The sequence below is a fragment of the Myxocyprinus asiaticus genome, chromosome 6, assembly GCF_019703515.2.
Source record: "Myxocyprinus asiaticus isolate MX2 ecotype Aquarium Trade chromosome 6, UBuf_Myxa_2, whole genome shotgun sequence".
In the NCBI taxonomy this organism is placed as follows: Eukaryota; Metazoa; Chordata; class Actinopteri; order Cypriniformes; family Catostomidae; genus Myxocyprinus; species Myxocyprinus asiaticus.
The window spans coordinates 43,051,581-43,066,243 of record NC_059349.1 but is presented as its reverse complement, the minus strand read 5'-3'; the positions used below and the strand labels follow the sequence as shown (position 1 = coordinate 43,066,243).

Sequence of the window (14,663 nt, the reverse complement as noted above, 5' to 3'; positions counted from 1 at the left end):
TTTGTCACCCTCTAAATCCAGTATTAATTGGAGTAAGCCATTTAAAAGAAGAATAGTAGCTTATCTCTCTTTGTTATATAACATTGGACTGAAAATGTGTATTTTTTTTAAATTCTTTATCAACACAAAAGCCTGTTCTTTTATGTAAGCCTGTTTTTAATAAATAGTATATAGTTATGGATATTATGATCAAATAAATATATTGAATATTTTGTATAAATTGTATATTGTGAGAGTAATGGTGCAACCCATAAGATTTGATTCAATTCGAGCACTGCCTGGCAGGTTCCTATTTTGACAACTTACATATATAGTCTGACAACATGCTCAACTGTTGGCCCATGTATGAACTTTTTGCAAGATGCTAAATAGCTTTTTGTAGACAAGACTTGTATGTGCCTGTATAGAAACTGACAATAAAAATGAAACCAACCCTGAGAAAGATTTACTCAAATAAGTCTATAAAGTGTGACAACTGGCCCTGGTTTCCCCTACTTATAGCCCATCCCAGTGAAAATAATAATTATACTTTGATAAATATTTATCCTGTGTGACTAAAACACAATTTAACCTCGTTTAAATTTCGATTTTAAATTTCGAGCTGATTCATGATTACTGTCTGAAATTTACAGGTTAATTGAAATATAATAAATAAATAAAACAGTCGTTAACCTTTATGTAGTTTGTGTTCAGTTCTCGCTCACCTGCTGTTGTCAGATTCCTCGAATCCTCCAGAAGAGAACTTATGTGGTGTCGTCTGCAAACTTCAGGAGCTTGACAGTGGGGTCCTGTATGTAGTAACAGTGGTATACTGTATGTATAGGGACTCAATTCAACAGCCTGAAAGTTGTAAACAAACCCAGAGGGCACCCAAATATAGTTTAAAAGACATCTTGTAGGCTACAGCTTACATATCAGCACCTTATATTTACACGCAAAATATTTGAAAGGTGCAGATGCCCCACTCATCTCAGGCGCATTCGCACACTTATCAACGAGGTAAAATATTTTTACTGCATTTATTTCTCTGAATGCACTGACTCAGTCATGTGTGAGTGTGTTTTATGTGTTTAGTTTCTGCAGGTGAAGCTCATACCTGTGAATGGAAAACTGACTATGCGTTGAAGTAGGAGTGCACCATACATTTATTATTAAACACTTTATTTACTACCAATTTATATATTTACATATACACTGATCACTCACAATATTAAAACCACTGACAGGTGAAGTGAATAACATTTATTATCTTGTTACAATGGTGCCTGTCAAGGGGTGGGATATATTAGGCAGCAAATGAACAGTCAGTTCTTGAATTTCATGTGTTGAAGCAGGAAAAATGGGCAAGCATAAGGATCTGAGTGACTTTGACAAGGGCCAAATTGTGATAGCTAGACGACTGGGTCAGAATATCTCCAAAACGGCAGGTCTTGTGGGGTGTTCCCGGTATGCAGTGGTTAGTACATACCAAAAGTTGTCCAAGGAAGGACAACCGGTGAACCGGCGACAGGGTCATGGGTGACCAAGGCTCATTGATGCACGTGGGGAGCGAAGGCTAGCCTGTCTGGTCCGATCCCACAGAAGAGCTACTGTAGCACAAATTGCTGAAAAACGTAATGCTGGCCATGATAGAAAGGTGTCAGAACACACAGTGCATCGCAGCTTACTGCGAATAGGGCTGCTTAGCCGCAGACCGGTCAGAGTGCCCATGTTGACCCCTGTCCACCGCCGGAAGTGCCTACAATGGGCACGTGAGTGTCAGAACTGGACCATGGAGCAATGAAAGAAGGTGGCCTGGTCTGATGAATTATGTTTTCTTTTAGATCATGTGGACGGCTGGGTGCGTGTGTGTTGTTTACCTGGGGAAGAAATGGCAGCAAGATGCACTATGTGAAGAAGGCAGGCCGGCGGAGGGAGTGTGATGCCCTGGGCAATGTTCTGCTGGGAAACCTTGGGTCCTGGCATTCATGTGGATGTTGCTTTTATATGTACCACCTATCTAAAGATTATTGCAGACCACCTACACCCCTTCATGGCAACGGTATTTCCTGATGGCAGTGGCCTCTTTCAGCAGGATAATGTGCCCTGCCACACTGCAAAACATTTTCAGGAATGGTTTGAGGAACATGACAAAGAGTTCAAGGTGTTGATTTGGCCTCCAGATTCCCCAGATCTCAATCTGATTGAGCATCTATGGGATGTGCTGGACCAACAAGTCTGATCCATGGAGGCCCCGCCTTGCAACTTCCAGGACTTAAAGGATCTGCTGCTAACGTCTTGGTGCTGATCAGTGTGTGTGTGTATATATAAATATATCATTTTCTCTTAATGGACAATTGATCTCAAATTATAGTCTATAAGTTTGTGATATCATGAATTGTCATGACATCAAAGTGTAGGCTACTCTTGTTTTTATTAACCTTTTTTTTTTTTTTCATTGTCTGTTTATTCTTTTTTCTCAGATGGCCTGCTCAAATATCAGATTTGGAGCAGGAGTGACCAGAGAAATTGGCATGGTAACACTGACCCATCCAGGCTTTTGCTGTGTTATAGAAAACCAATTAATGTATTTATCAGAATTAAACTCATTAATAAACTTTAAATGTGTTATTGGTTATCTTTTTGTTGATAATTGTTCAGTTTGCACTTTAAAATTACGTTTTAGAGTTGTCATTCATCATAAATTGTAAAAAAATAAAAATAACGGTAATTGTAAAGTTGGATGTGGCTTGTGATTTGTTGGTCAGGATTTGAAGAATATGGGAGCACGTAATGTGTGTCTGATGACCGATAGAAACCTGTCACAGCTGCCCCCGTTTGCGGCAGTGCTGGACCCCTTAACAAAACAAGGAGTTAAATACCAGATCTATCAGGACGTGAGTGGAACCAGCTGACAAAAGGTATAGACAGAGAGCACTCGTGCAAACACAGTATGGCTTAGAGAAAAAAAAAGGAAAGGGAATGCATGTGTTGATATGGGAATCAGTTGGCAAATGTGTGTGTACAAGATAGTCGTTTGTAGGTTTTGTATGTCTTAGTTGAACTTGCATTAGAAAACAGTTTGGTTTGACAGCTTGAACGAAAGACCTATTCAAGGCTACATATAGAGAAATTGCATAACAGACGTTGCCATTTCTAATTGTTCAGTTTGAGCAGTTACACCACTTTCATACACTAACCTGCAAACTCATCATTGTCAGTTTATTCATTCTTGAAGGAGTACAAAACCCTTTGTAACTTTTGACTGCCATCTACTGTGCATCAGCTCGTCCTGTGTGTGTGATACCTGTGCCTTTCCTACCCGTGACTGGCTTCAGTAAATGTTATATCACCCTCTTGTGGTCTCGCAACGCTATTACGTCAGACTATTAAACAGAAGTCCAACTGAGTGAATTGGAAAGCAAGCAAATTAGGCTTCTAATTTAAATGTCAGCTAATTCAAAAAAATATCAATAAAATAATGTGTCGATCAATATTTAGTATATTGATATTTTATGACATCCCTACTGCTTACACTTTAACACTAATTCTCTTTCCATGTTTGTTGTTAGGGAAGGGACGATATATCGAATTACGATATATCGCGAACCAAAAAATTAACGAACCATATCAAGGCAAACACGATATTTCGAAATTTGCAACATAGTTTTCTGTCCATGTGATCATAAATGAAATCATAATCTCTCTATCACTTGATTTTACTCCTACTGCGCTTTTTTTCTACACTGTTTACAGGGTTCACACAAGGTCCTTAAAGTGCTTGAATTTAGCTTTTAGACATTTAAGTACTGGCATGCCTGGAAAATCGCCTTGTTTTGATGAAAAGTGCAAAGTACATAATGGTGTAATATGTGTCCATCAAAGATGAGGTCTTAAAATCCTTTCTGTTCTTTACAGTCAGATAAAAATAAATAAATATTAATTGTAATCTCACGCAGCATGGATGCGCTAAAGAAATTGAGAGATTTGTATCAATGGCTGTGTCTCGTTTCAAAGGCTGTGTGCTAGGTAGGATGCGTCCTTTGAAGGCTGCAGTATATCGAGTGTCCTCCTTTAAACAAGTATCCTTTAAATGAGATGGCCTTCGTAAGACAAACGGAAACATTTCTTACATTCATTTTGAACGACTCTTTTATGTGACTCAGAAGAACAAGTAGTCTCAGAGAGTGATTTGTTAATTTTGTGTTGGCCGCACATGTGCATTGCGCAACCTCCGTTCGTTTGTTAGGTGAAAACCACATAGGCACTGTACAGGAAACAGAAATGACTAGTTCACCTCTTGAGTCATATGGTCCGAGTCGTTCGTTCTTTTGTCACGTGACAGCCGTATATGCTATGCATTGCTCACACAGGAAGCAGAAATGACTAGTTCACCTCTCGAGTCATATGGTCCGAGTCGTTCGTTCTTTTGTCACGTGACAGCCGTATACGCTATGCATTGCTCACACAGGAAACAGAAATGATTAGTTCACCTCTCGAGTCATATGGTCCGAGTCGTTCGTTCTTTTGTCACGTGACAGCCGTATACGCTATGCATTGCTCACACAGGAAGCAGAAATGACTAGTTCACCTCTCGAGTCATATGGTCCGAGTCGTTCGTTCTTTTGTCACGTGACAGCCGTATACGCTATGCATTGCTCACACAGGAAGCAGAAATGACTAGTTCACCTCTCGAGTCATATGGTCCGAGTCATTCGTTCTTTCGTCACGTGACAGCCGTATATGCTATGCATTGCTCACACAGGAAACAGAAATGACTAGTTCACCTCTCGAGTCATATGGTCCGAGTCGTTCGTTCTTTCGTCAGGTGACAGCCGTATACGCTATGCATTGCTCACACAGGAAACAGAAATGACTAGTTCACCTCTCGAGTCATATGGTCCGAGTCGTTCGTTCTTTCGTCAGGTGACAGCCGTATACGCTATGCATTGCTCACACAGGAAACAGAAATGACTAGTTCACCTCTCGAGTCATATGGTCCGAGTCGTTCGTTCTTTCGTCAGGTGACAGCCGTATACGCTATGCATTGCTCACACAGGAAACAGAAATGACTAGTTCACCTCTCGAGTCATATGGTCCGAGTCGTTCGTTCTTTTGTCACGTGACAGCCGTATACGCTATGCAGTGACAAAAGAACGAACGATTCGGACAAGAAGATTCCAGAGGTGAACTATTCATTCTGTTTCTCATAATTTGTCTTTGGCTGCATTATCATTTTTCCTCATTGGGACTATAATCAAAGTTTGCGTAAGTAGAAGTGTTGGGGGGGATTTGGCTATTGAAAATTTAACATTTTAATTTAATTTTGCTCAAATGAACGAAATGACTTGAATAAAGATTTGTTCATTTTGCTGAACGAGACTCAAAGATTCAAGTCAGTAAAATGATCCGATCTTCCCATCACTAGTTGTGAGTGCCCACGGAGGATACACCTCATGCATCCTCCGAATTCCCGTGAAAGAAGGTTGCATTTGAAGGTCGCATTCGTAGTGTCCTACTCGCTTTTCTGAAACGAGACAGCCTTGATGAAGTATGCGGCTGACAAATGCGACCTCCGGAGGACGCAGCCTTCGAAACGAGACACAGCCATTGTTTGCTGAACCGGAACACTGTAAGGCATTCATTGAACTCTTAAAGTGACAGTTACCTTTTTAGCATTTTTTATACAAATGAATGTAAACTTAATGTTATTACTTGTAAATTGTACACATTATTTCAAACAGTGATAGCTCATATAATTATTATATATACAATTTCATGATATAAGTTAAAATGTGATTATAATAATGATGACAAATTATTTAAATATAAATATACACTTTCACATACTTTTTTCAGGACAGATTTTGTTCATTTCTATTGTATGTTCTGCACCTGATCAGCCTGAATGTAGCCCACTATTTTTGAAAGCTTATTTTTTTGTGATCTTTTCTTATAGAGAAAGATAAATAAGCAACTCATATTTAAACTTTGAGCATTTATATTGTGTATTAAAGAACTTCATTTTGATGAGAAATTATAATGTGAATTTTGCTCAAATGTTTTTTCAGAAAATAAAAAAATGTCTAATATTTTGTAATTTAAGAGTTATATCGATTCGAGAATATATCGAATTGTGAACCTCATATCGTACATCTAACTGAATCGTGAGATAACCATATTATCCCATCCCTAGTGATTGTGTTGAACTGTTGTTGTTGATTGTGTTTGTTGTCATGCATATTTTTGTTTCTTTTTGGAAACAGGAGTGTGTGACTGCTCTTTCTCTTTTCAGCTTTAAAGCAGCGATCGATTTAGCCAAATAAGGACACTTTGATGTTTATGTTGCTGTAAGCAGGGGCTCTGTGATTGACACCTGTAAAGCATCCAATCTCCTGGAGGTCCCACACTACACATTTTGGATATCTCTCTAATCAAACACACCTGATTCAACTCATTAGCTCGTTAGTAGAGATTCTACGACCTGAATTGGGTGTGTCAGAAAAGGTAAATGTACAAAATGTGCAATGTTGGGGGACCTCCAGGAACAGGGTTGAGAACCATTGATGTAGACCACCATTCTTACACTTCTAGTTATTAAAATTGAACTAGTAATATGATTATCCATTTTATTTTACATTTTGTGTAGGCCCTATGTGTAATTTTGTACTATGGCTGGAATGGGGAGTGAAACCACAGGAGTTTTGATCTTTGACTTTGAGGACATGAAGGCCAAAATGGTTCGAGGAAACATTTTACTGATTAACATTTATGCTTCATTCTGTTTGTCCATATGTACAGATCTCAGAGAGAAGTGGAGTGTCATGAGTTTAAGATGGGATTAGTGTTAAGTTCAGGCTTATGGTTAGAGGGTAGAAATTGCGGTCAGAGGTGGGGTTAAGTAGGGTTTAGTGTTGAGTTATGAGTAGAATCAGGGCAGTGGTAGCTCAGCGGTTAAGGCTCTGGGTTACTGATCAGAAGGTCAGGGGTTCAAGCCCCAGCACTGCCAAGATACCACTGTTGGGCCCTTGAGCAAGGCCCTTAACCCTATCTGCTCCAGGGGCGCCGTATCATGGCTGACCCTGCACTCTGACCCCAGCCTAGCTGGGATATGTGAAAAAGAAGAATTTCACCATATATGTGCAAATGTATAATGTGTGATAAATAAAGAAAATTATTATTTATTAATGTGTGTGGCTTTTCAGTTATAGCGAATCGAGCCCTAAAGCCCACTTTAGTTGTGGTGGAGCCCCTGCACACGCTTCACATGCCATCCAGAGTGGCAGCTAACAGCGGTTTTGATGCGCTCCGGTCTGTTTTATATGCTTTTTATAAACCAATCTGACATTTTCTTACCTAGACATTTCAAAAGAAAGGTGGTTACTTTTGTGTGTTCTGTGCTTTTGATGTTTTAAAAAGTCATATACTTGTTTCCTTTTATGAATGAAGGGAAATTGTCCTATTGGTGGCCTTTTTTTATGTACCTGTAAAAAATAGATGGTCATGCCAAATGGAATGAAAATCTTATTTGAGGAAAAAGTTGATTTATGATCAACAATGTCAGAGTCAACTTGAGATGTTTTTCAGAAGACAGGATAAAATTCAGTGGGGAATGCCAACCTAACATATTCAAGGAATAAGTCTGATGAATAAATTAATATTTTTTCACTTAAGTCATCTCAGTGCATGCTTGTTTTGAGCTGATCCACGGTGCGTACAAATGCCACAGGTTGATCGCATGCAGCTGCAAACGCGCATGTTGATATAACTTGAATGGAATCGTTTTTAATGCTACCAAAATATCTTCAAAACTTTTTCACAAGTCAAATTACTTGTTTATTATAGAACAAAAATGTCAAATATTTTAAGAAATTAAGACATTTTGTCTGTGTACACAAACCATGTAGTAAGTTGCTCGCAGCTGCTGATCCAGAGTCAGCTTTTCTCACCCCATTCTCCCAGTTAAGTGGAGCTGTATCACGGAGAAGTTCGGCTGCATAAATCAGTGAATTGAGTGAGTACTAAACCCTGTATATCATGCCGTGGCCAGTGGAAGACTAGTAATCCCTCTGCCTAAATGCGTTTACTGAATGTTTTTTAAATGCAGCATGTATATACACATGAATCAATCGTGTTTCACGAATGTTAAATGCTTTAACACGGAGCAGTTCGGATGCAAACTGATCCTAGAGAAGTAGTTACGGGCAGCTTTAAAAAAAAACAAAGCAATTTGGATGCCCAAACAGTCAGCGAATATTTCACATTGTATGTATCCGTTTGATCATGCCGTGGCCACGGGAAGACTTCTCCGGCTTATGCCTGTGCTATATTGCATCACGAAAATGTGTTTTTACACACTTTTAAATGCAGCCTACATGAATCGATCGTGAGAATCAATGTATCACTTACCCGAATGTTACATTTTTGACAATGTTGCCTTATAAGAACACATTTCTTAACTCTTGCTGTGATTGTCATGACAATGGCAAAGTTTATGATGGCCGCTCTTAAGCTCCAGTGCACAAACAAATCCACCACTGCAAATGAGTACAACTGGATTCCACTGAAGTGTTCAGATTTACATTCCTTTACCAGCAGTATTTTGCCATTTTTAAAACATAAATCTCCGGGTGGGCTAAAAGAAGACTTGCTGTGCTCTGCCCATTGCTGATAAGCATGGCTCATACTCTCTAGAACTACAATACCCATCATACACACACTACTATGCCCATCATGCACTTCACTGAACATCTCTAGTAAGCCTCCCACTCTCTAGAACTACAATGCCCATCATGCCCCTCAGTTTGCACACTTACTCCTGATTTATCACAATACGGGGAAAGGAGAGGTGTACAAAAGCAACGTGTTATTTAAAAAAATAACTCTGATATTATGGTCTAAAAAAAGACATTTTTTACGTTACTTTACTCATTAAAAAGTATTCTGATTACATAACGCACGTTACTTTTATCGCCTTAACAACACTGGTAGGGTTAGGCATGCTGTGTTCCTGCTTTCTTGAAGTAGTTTCCTTGTGGGATTTGTTTTTTAATTTTATAGATTCCCTGAGTCTTTCTCACTGTAGTTTTCATGTGTCTGTCTTTCAGCCTCATGGACTCTTGTAGTTCTAACATCACCTGCTGTTTTTGCCTTTACTGGCAATATGTGCCCAGAGCGCCATCTGGAGGCAGCACAGATACTAGGTAATGCAAACATGTGCCTAAATTCTAAAAACGTCAAACATTAACACTGGATATGCCTGTTTGTATTAAGCAGTGATAAATCTATAACTCTGTCTGATTTTTATTTACTAGACATTATAGGTGGAAAAACGAACTTTTTGATTTGCACTAATTTGGTGTGCAGTGATTATGATTTACTGCATTTTGTAGGTTATTTTTTGTGAATGTTACGTGTTTTGATTGGTTATGGATGGAGGGTTATATTACAGATTGTGTTTTGGTGTGTGTATGTGTGTGTGTGTTGGGTGCTGATGTGAGTAAATGAAGAAAGCTGATGCTGGCATTGTGTTGGCTGACACACTCCGGAATTTTACTGTATGACCTGGAAGTGGAGGATGGCTTATCTGCGATTGGTTACACTAAAGAGGACATTCCATCTTTGGTGAAGGGCACTATTCCTCAGGTCTGCCAGTCACACAGGAATCATTTTCTGCTGAAGGCAGCTAATCTGCCCCTTCAAAAATAATTCAAATAGCTTAATAACATGAGAATAAGAGTGAAAGATGACTGAGAGGGCTGAGCTTCTTCAGCTGAAGAGATCTTTAAGCAGAAAAAACAACTCCAACATCATCAGCGTCATTATTATGTAATTCTAATATGTTAATTATCTTAACATTTATAATTATTTATTTGAATTAAGATGAATTATTTCATTGTAATTTTATAATTGTTATGATTATATTTAATTTGTACATTTTATTATATTAAATATGTATTATAATACATAATTGTTTGAACAAAGTTAAAAAAAATATTTATACATAATTTGTATGATGATCATAATTATATATTAATAAACATGTATTATTTGTTACCTTAATAATATTTAAAATAATAATACAGAACTCATTTCATACTTTGATAGTAAATAAATCATTTATAACAATGAACAAATACAATGCAACCACTATATTTATGAATATGTCTTTAAAAAAATAGCAGAAAGGTAGAAAAGGCTATTTCTCCAGCAACTATAGTAAATGTGAATAAAAATAGAAAACATGCAGTGACCGATCTGAAAAATGACTAAAAGCAAACTAAAAGCATAAAATAAAATGTGTATGTATGGCTCATGAGCCAAATAACCAATTAACCAAATAATAGCACATAACCTTGAGTTTGTTTGTGTATTTTTGAAAGGAGCATGTAACTAAACTGTCTCCGAGAGCTCACGCTGAGGAGGATCTGACTGATCTGTTTGCTGCTTCATGAAGCTCTATTGAGCACACTGACAAAGGTTTTACCACTAGACTGAAAAAACACTGACAGGCTTCTCAGAAGCACAGCCTCTGATTAGCTGCGCTGGTTTTATTATGTAATCAAGAGACTCTGATCTGAACGCTCTGATCCCACTTCAGTTAATCCTTTTTACTGTGCTGTCATTGCCTTGCCTGAGAAAAATATGCAAATTTTACATTAAAATACTATAATTCACACTCATGTAGTGTAGTTCTATACACACCTAAATATTACATATACTCTTGTGTTATGTGCAAGTTCTGTAAATACAGTAAATGATACTCTGTAAACACATTTAAACAATAATCATAATTGTAATCACATTTAAACCACATTGTATCCACACTTATGCAAAGCAGACATTCATTGTAACTCCAAAGACTGATTTTGTTAATCAGAATGATTTAGGCAGATTGGATTTAAATAAATCTAAATTAAGAATCTGGATTAGATTTAATCTGGTGAATAACATTAAGTCAGTTTCTCTTCCTGTGTTGTTGAAACTCTTGTCGTTGTATTTTATTCAGTCTGCTCTGTCGCTTGTAAGTTTGCATACACAGTTCTGAAAGTCTTACAAACATGGCAAATATGGCTCATTTCTCATGTTCTGATAAATGTGGGCCCAAACTTGATTACATTTATTACTGCTACTCTACACAAGGGCTTTTGTTTAGAACTGTGCCAAAAACAATAAATGTTAAACTGAATGGAAAGGAGTTTACATATTATTGCTTGAAAGACTGTGTGTGGATCAGTTGGTTGTCTTTAAAAGAGATTATACTGTGTATATAGCCTTGCTTTCATTGTGATGCATTATGCAGAAGGCCATTTCACATATTCGTCTGCCATTCGTTGAAACTGAGTTACCATTTGCCAACAAATGAAACATGCATAAACTTACAAATTTCTATACATCTAAAAACTGTTTATAACAGTTCCAACACTTTTGTTCAAAGTCATGTAGAACAAATGTGTGAAGTTAGTTATGCTGTGACTTGTTATGCATTGTTTTGTTAAAGGGCTGGGGTGATGTGTCATACGTCAAGGGGCGAAGTGTTATATGTGTGAATGGTTTAAGTGAATTGTGTAGAAAGTCGAGCACTTTTGAAAGCGTGTGATTGTTTGATCAGAGCTGTAAACTGCAGCAGGTAAACTGAAGTGCAACAGATTTAAATAGCCTTAAGAGTGCTGCCGTTTCCCAGAAAAGCACCTAATCAAAGCTCTGTGTGTGCGTGTGTGTGAGTGTATTTAAAGAGGAGTGGAGGCATAGCAATAGCAGTGATTCTGAATGAACAGATAGTGTGTCTGCTCTTCTTTCCCTCCACGTTTATATACAGAGTTTGTGTGTGATCGTACTTCATCATGGAGCAAATCTACACTCAGAGTCATGAAGAGTTTGAAGTGTTCACTACTGTGATGTCCCCTCAAGGTGAGTGTTTCATTCTCTCCCACTGCTTTTTACTATTTCCTTTGTGTAATTTCCACATTTGCATGAAGCAAAATGACACTGACTGATGATGTCAAAGTGTGTTTTTATCTAATTGATTGTTTACAATTTTTTTTCAGTTTGTCAGAGGAGAATGATATTGAAGCACCCAGGGGAAATGGTAACACACATACTGTACAGTATAAATGTTTGTCAGAGTTAGTGTTTCCTCGCATGAACTGTAGCATCATCTGATAAAGCAGTTTTTCTGCTGTAGAGCTGATAGTGGAGACAAAGTGTCTTGTCTCCAAAGTGTGTGTGTGTGTGTGTGTACGTAATTCTGGGGACAAATCTTTCCCCAGAAGTTAGCTAAATATGACAAAGTAATTCTTTGGGGACATTTTGGGATGTTATGAATTAGAACAATTATTCATAATATATTAACAATAATAAGAATAATGTATTTTTCTTATTCTAAAATGTATGGGTTAGTCCCCCTTAATCTTGATATTGTTTTTTAAATAAACAAACAAACTATAGATGTCTATGGTATGTTCTCATTTAGATAGCTGAGTGTATAAATGTGTGTGTGTTTGTGTTTGAGGTGGTCGTGGCAGCAGGCTACAGTGCAGAGTGTGATGATGAGGTGTGTGTCTGTGCCGGTGAAGTCGTGCTACTGCTGTATCAGGAAAATCCTGACTGGTGTTATGTCCGACAACAGAACGGAAAAGAGGGATACCTCCCCACTGCCTGCTTCACACAGGTATTCACACACACACACACACATATACACATTCACATACACATACTCAGCTCTGCACACAATACATACATTCAGGATTTACAAGGTCATTAAAAACCGAGAAATTTCAGGGAAATGTAACATTGTTTTCCAGGCCTCAATGTCATGGAAATATCAGTAACACTTTACAATAAGATTGTATTTGTAAACATAACAATGAACATTATGTTTTCAGCGCATATAAGTCTCAGTGTTGGGTGTAATTGGATTACAAAGTAATTCGCTTATGTAATCGAATTACTTTAGCCACAAAGTAGTGTAATGATTTACATTTTAAATTATTGTAATCAGATTAGTTATTGACTTTCAATGAAATGAATTAATTTTAAGTACATTACTTGGGCTACATATTTCTAAATTTTTATTTGTGTAATACAATTCAAATGTGAATTATGTACATCTGTACATTCTGTGACAGCTGAAGGGTGTGTGACAATAAACAAGGAGAAAATGGACATTTTGAGTGGAAAAGCTTGTTTTAGAAAGTAACTTAAAAGTATTTTAAAGTAATCAGTAAAGTATACTGACAACTTTCTCAACTAAGTAATCAGTAATCTGAAAAAAGCAGTTACTTATTTGTAGTGGATTACTTTAAGTAACTTACCCAGTACTGATTAGTCTTTTGTTAATGTTAATTTCAACATACTATACAATTTCTTTATTTAAAAGTTGCACATGTTAATATTAGTTAATGCATTATGAACTAACATGAACGAACCATGAACAATTGTATTTTTTTTTTTTTTAAATGAACATGAACCAAGATTAATAAGAGCTGTAAAAATATATTGTTCATTGCTAGTTCATGATACCTATTGGTTTTACTAATGTTTACAAAGGGAACCTTGTAGTAAAGTGTTCCCTACTCTCTCGCATACCCACAGTGGCATCTGATTTGTAAATTTTTCTTTTTGAAAAGTCAAGCAGGTTGACAAATTGGTCTGAATGATGTGTCATTGGCAAATAACATCTGAATTTGAATTATTATTATTATTTTTTTAAAATCCTTATCCAGTAATCAAAAATGACTGAAAAGTTCTTGGAAATGCATTGGACAAAAACTGTGGGAACCCTGTACATATAACTTTTCAGGGATATCCAATATTCTCAACCCACTATAACCACAGCGTTAAGATCAACGGCTTTAGTAATGCACAAATTATGATTTCAACATTTGTCTGTTTGCGTGTGTTTGTGCAGGAGTCATTGAAGCCTATAGTGACTCATCTGCAACAGAGCTCCATGCAGAAATCATCTGATGATCGGTCTGGCTGTGCAGGGTGAGAGATTGATCTTTTGCTCTCATTTTAACAGTTGTAATTAGGTGCCCCGAACTTGGACTGACAGATTGCTCAGTTTGTAATGTTGCATACTGCCCCTAAATCGCACAGCCAATTGCAAAGCCCTGTTACATGTCTACCATGGCAGATGCCTGTAGATACCTACAGCTAAGCATCACAGGTTCACTATAGGTTTTCTAAAGCTACACCGTTCTCTTTAAATTCTGCTTTTGCCTTACGGTATGATCATTCAATGGATTGTTTGTGTTTGTATCTGTAGAGGGCGCTCTCTGAAACTGCCACGGCGAGCATCTCTGGCAGGAGTGCCGGGTTCACCTCGACTGCTTCAGCGACTGCTCTCTCGTCCCCGTCGACGCAGTGATGGACAGGCCGTACGTTTAATCGGCTCCATCAATCCTGCATTCCATCCAGACTGATTCTGCCCCCCCAATCTCCGGCCATCTACCAGGCCCAAACCCCATCTCTAGAACTGTAAGCCACATGAAACTAGGACAGTGTGATGGCAGAGTTCAGTCTGTACACAGCTCCATCTAAAGATGCCAAGGGCAAACAGCAGCACAGAGTGTCCTGCTCAAGGATTAGGGCCTCAGTCACTCGCCAGTTCAACTGCAAATGGTGCACAGATTCTGATATGTAAATACTGTAAATAATTTTCATTAAAAGGTTTGACATTT

General features: G+C 37.8%; 1 protein-coding gene and 2 pseudogenes across 1 annotated transcript; 2 read left to right on the top strand and 1 right to left on the bottom strand.

Annotated features, from left to right (window-relative positions):
* Positions 1–892, bottom strand: part of LOC127442735 (corticoliberin-1-like) — a 2,940-nt pseudogene extending 2,048 nt beyond the window's left edge.
* A 64-nt stretch (positions 893–956) lies between these two features.
* Positions 957–10,433, top strand: LOC127442734 (hydroxyacid-oxoacid transhydrogenase, mitochondrial-like; annotated as a pseudogene).
* On the top strand, positions 8,943–14,663 carry si:dkey-97a13.12 (jouberin). The gene is made up of 6 exons (XM_051700510.1): positions 8,943–9,182; positions 11,798–11,889; positions 12,027–12,067; positions 12,491–12,649; positions 13,889–13,968; positions 14,249–14,663. Exons 2-6 carry the CDS (start codon positions 11,823–11,825, stop codon positions 14,403–14,405), a joined length of 504 nt encoding a protein of 167 aa, XP_051556470.1. The 5' UTR covers positions 8,943–9,182; positions 11,798–11,822; the 3' UTR covers positions 14,406–14,663.

Coding starts and splice junctions, on each gene's coding strand:
- si:dkey-97a13.12 (XM_051700510.1), top strand. CDS start 11,823: ATGGAGCAAATCTACACTCAGAGTCATGAAGAGTTTGAAGTGTTCACT. Junction 11,890..12,026: donor TACTGTGATGTCCCCTCAAG/GTGAGTGTTTCA, acceptor ATTTTTTTTCAG/TTTGTCAGAGGAGAATGATA. Junction 13,969..14,248: donor GATCGGTCTGGCTGTGCAGG/GTGAGAGATTGA, acceptor TTGTATCTGTAG/AGGGCGCTCTCTGAAACTGC.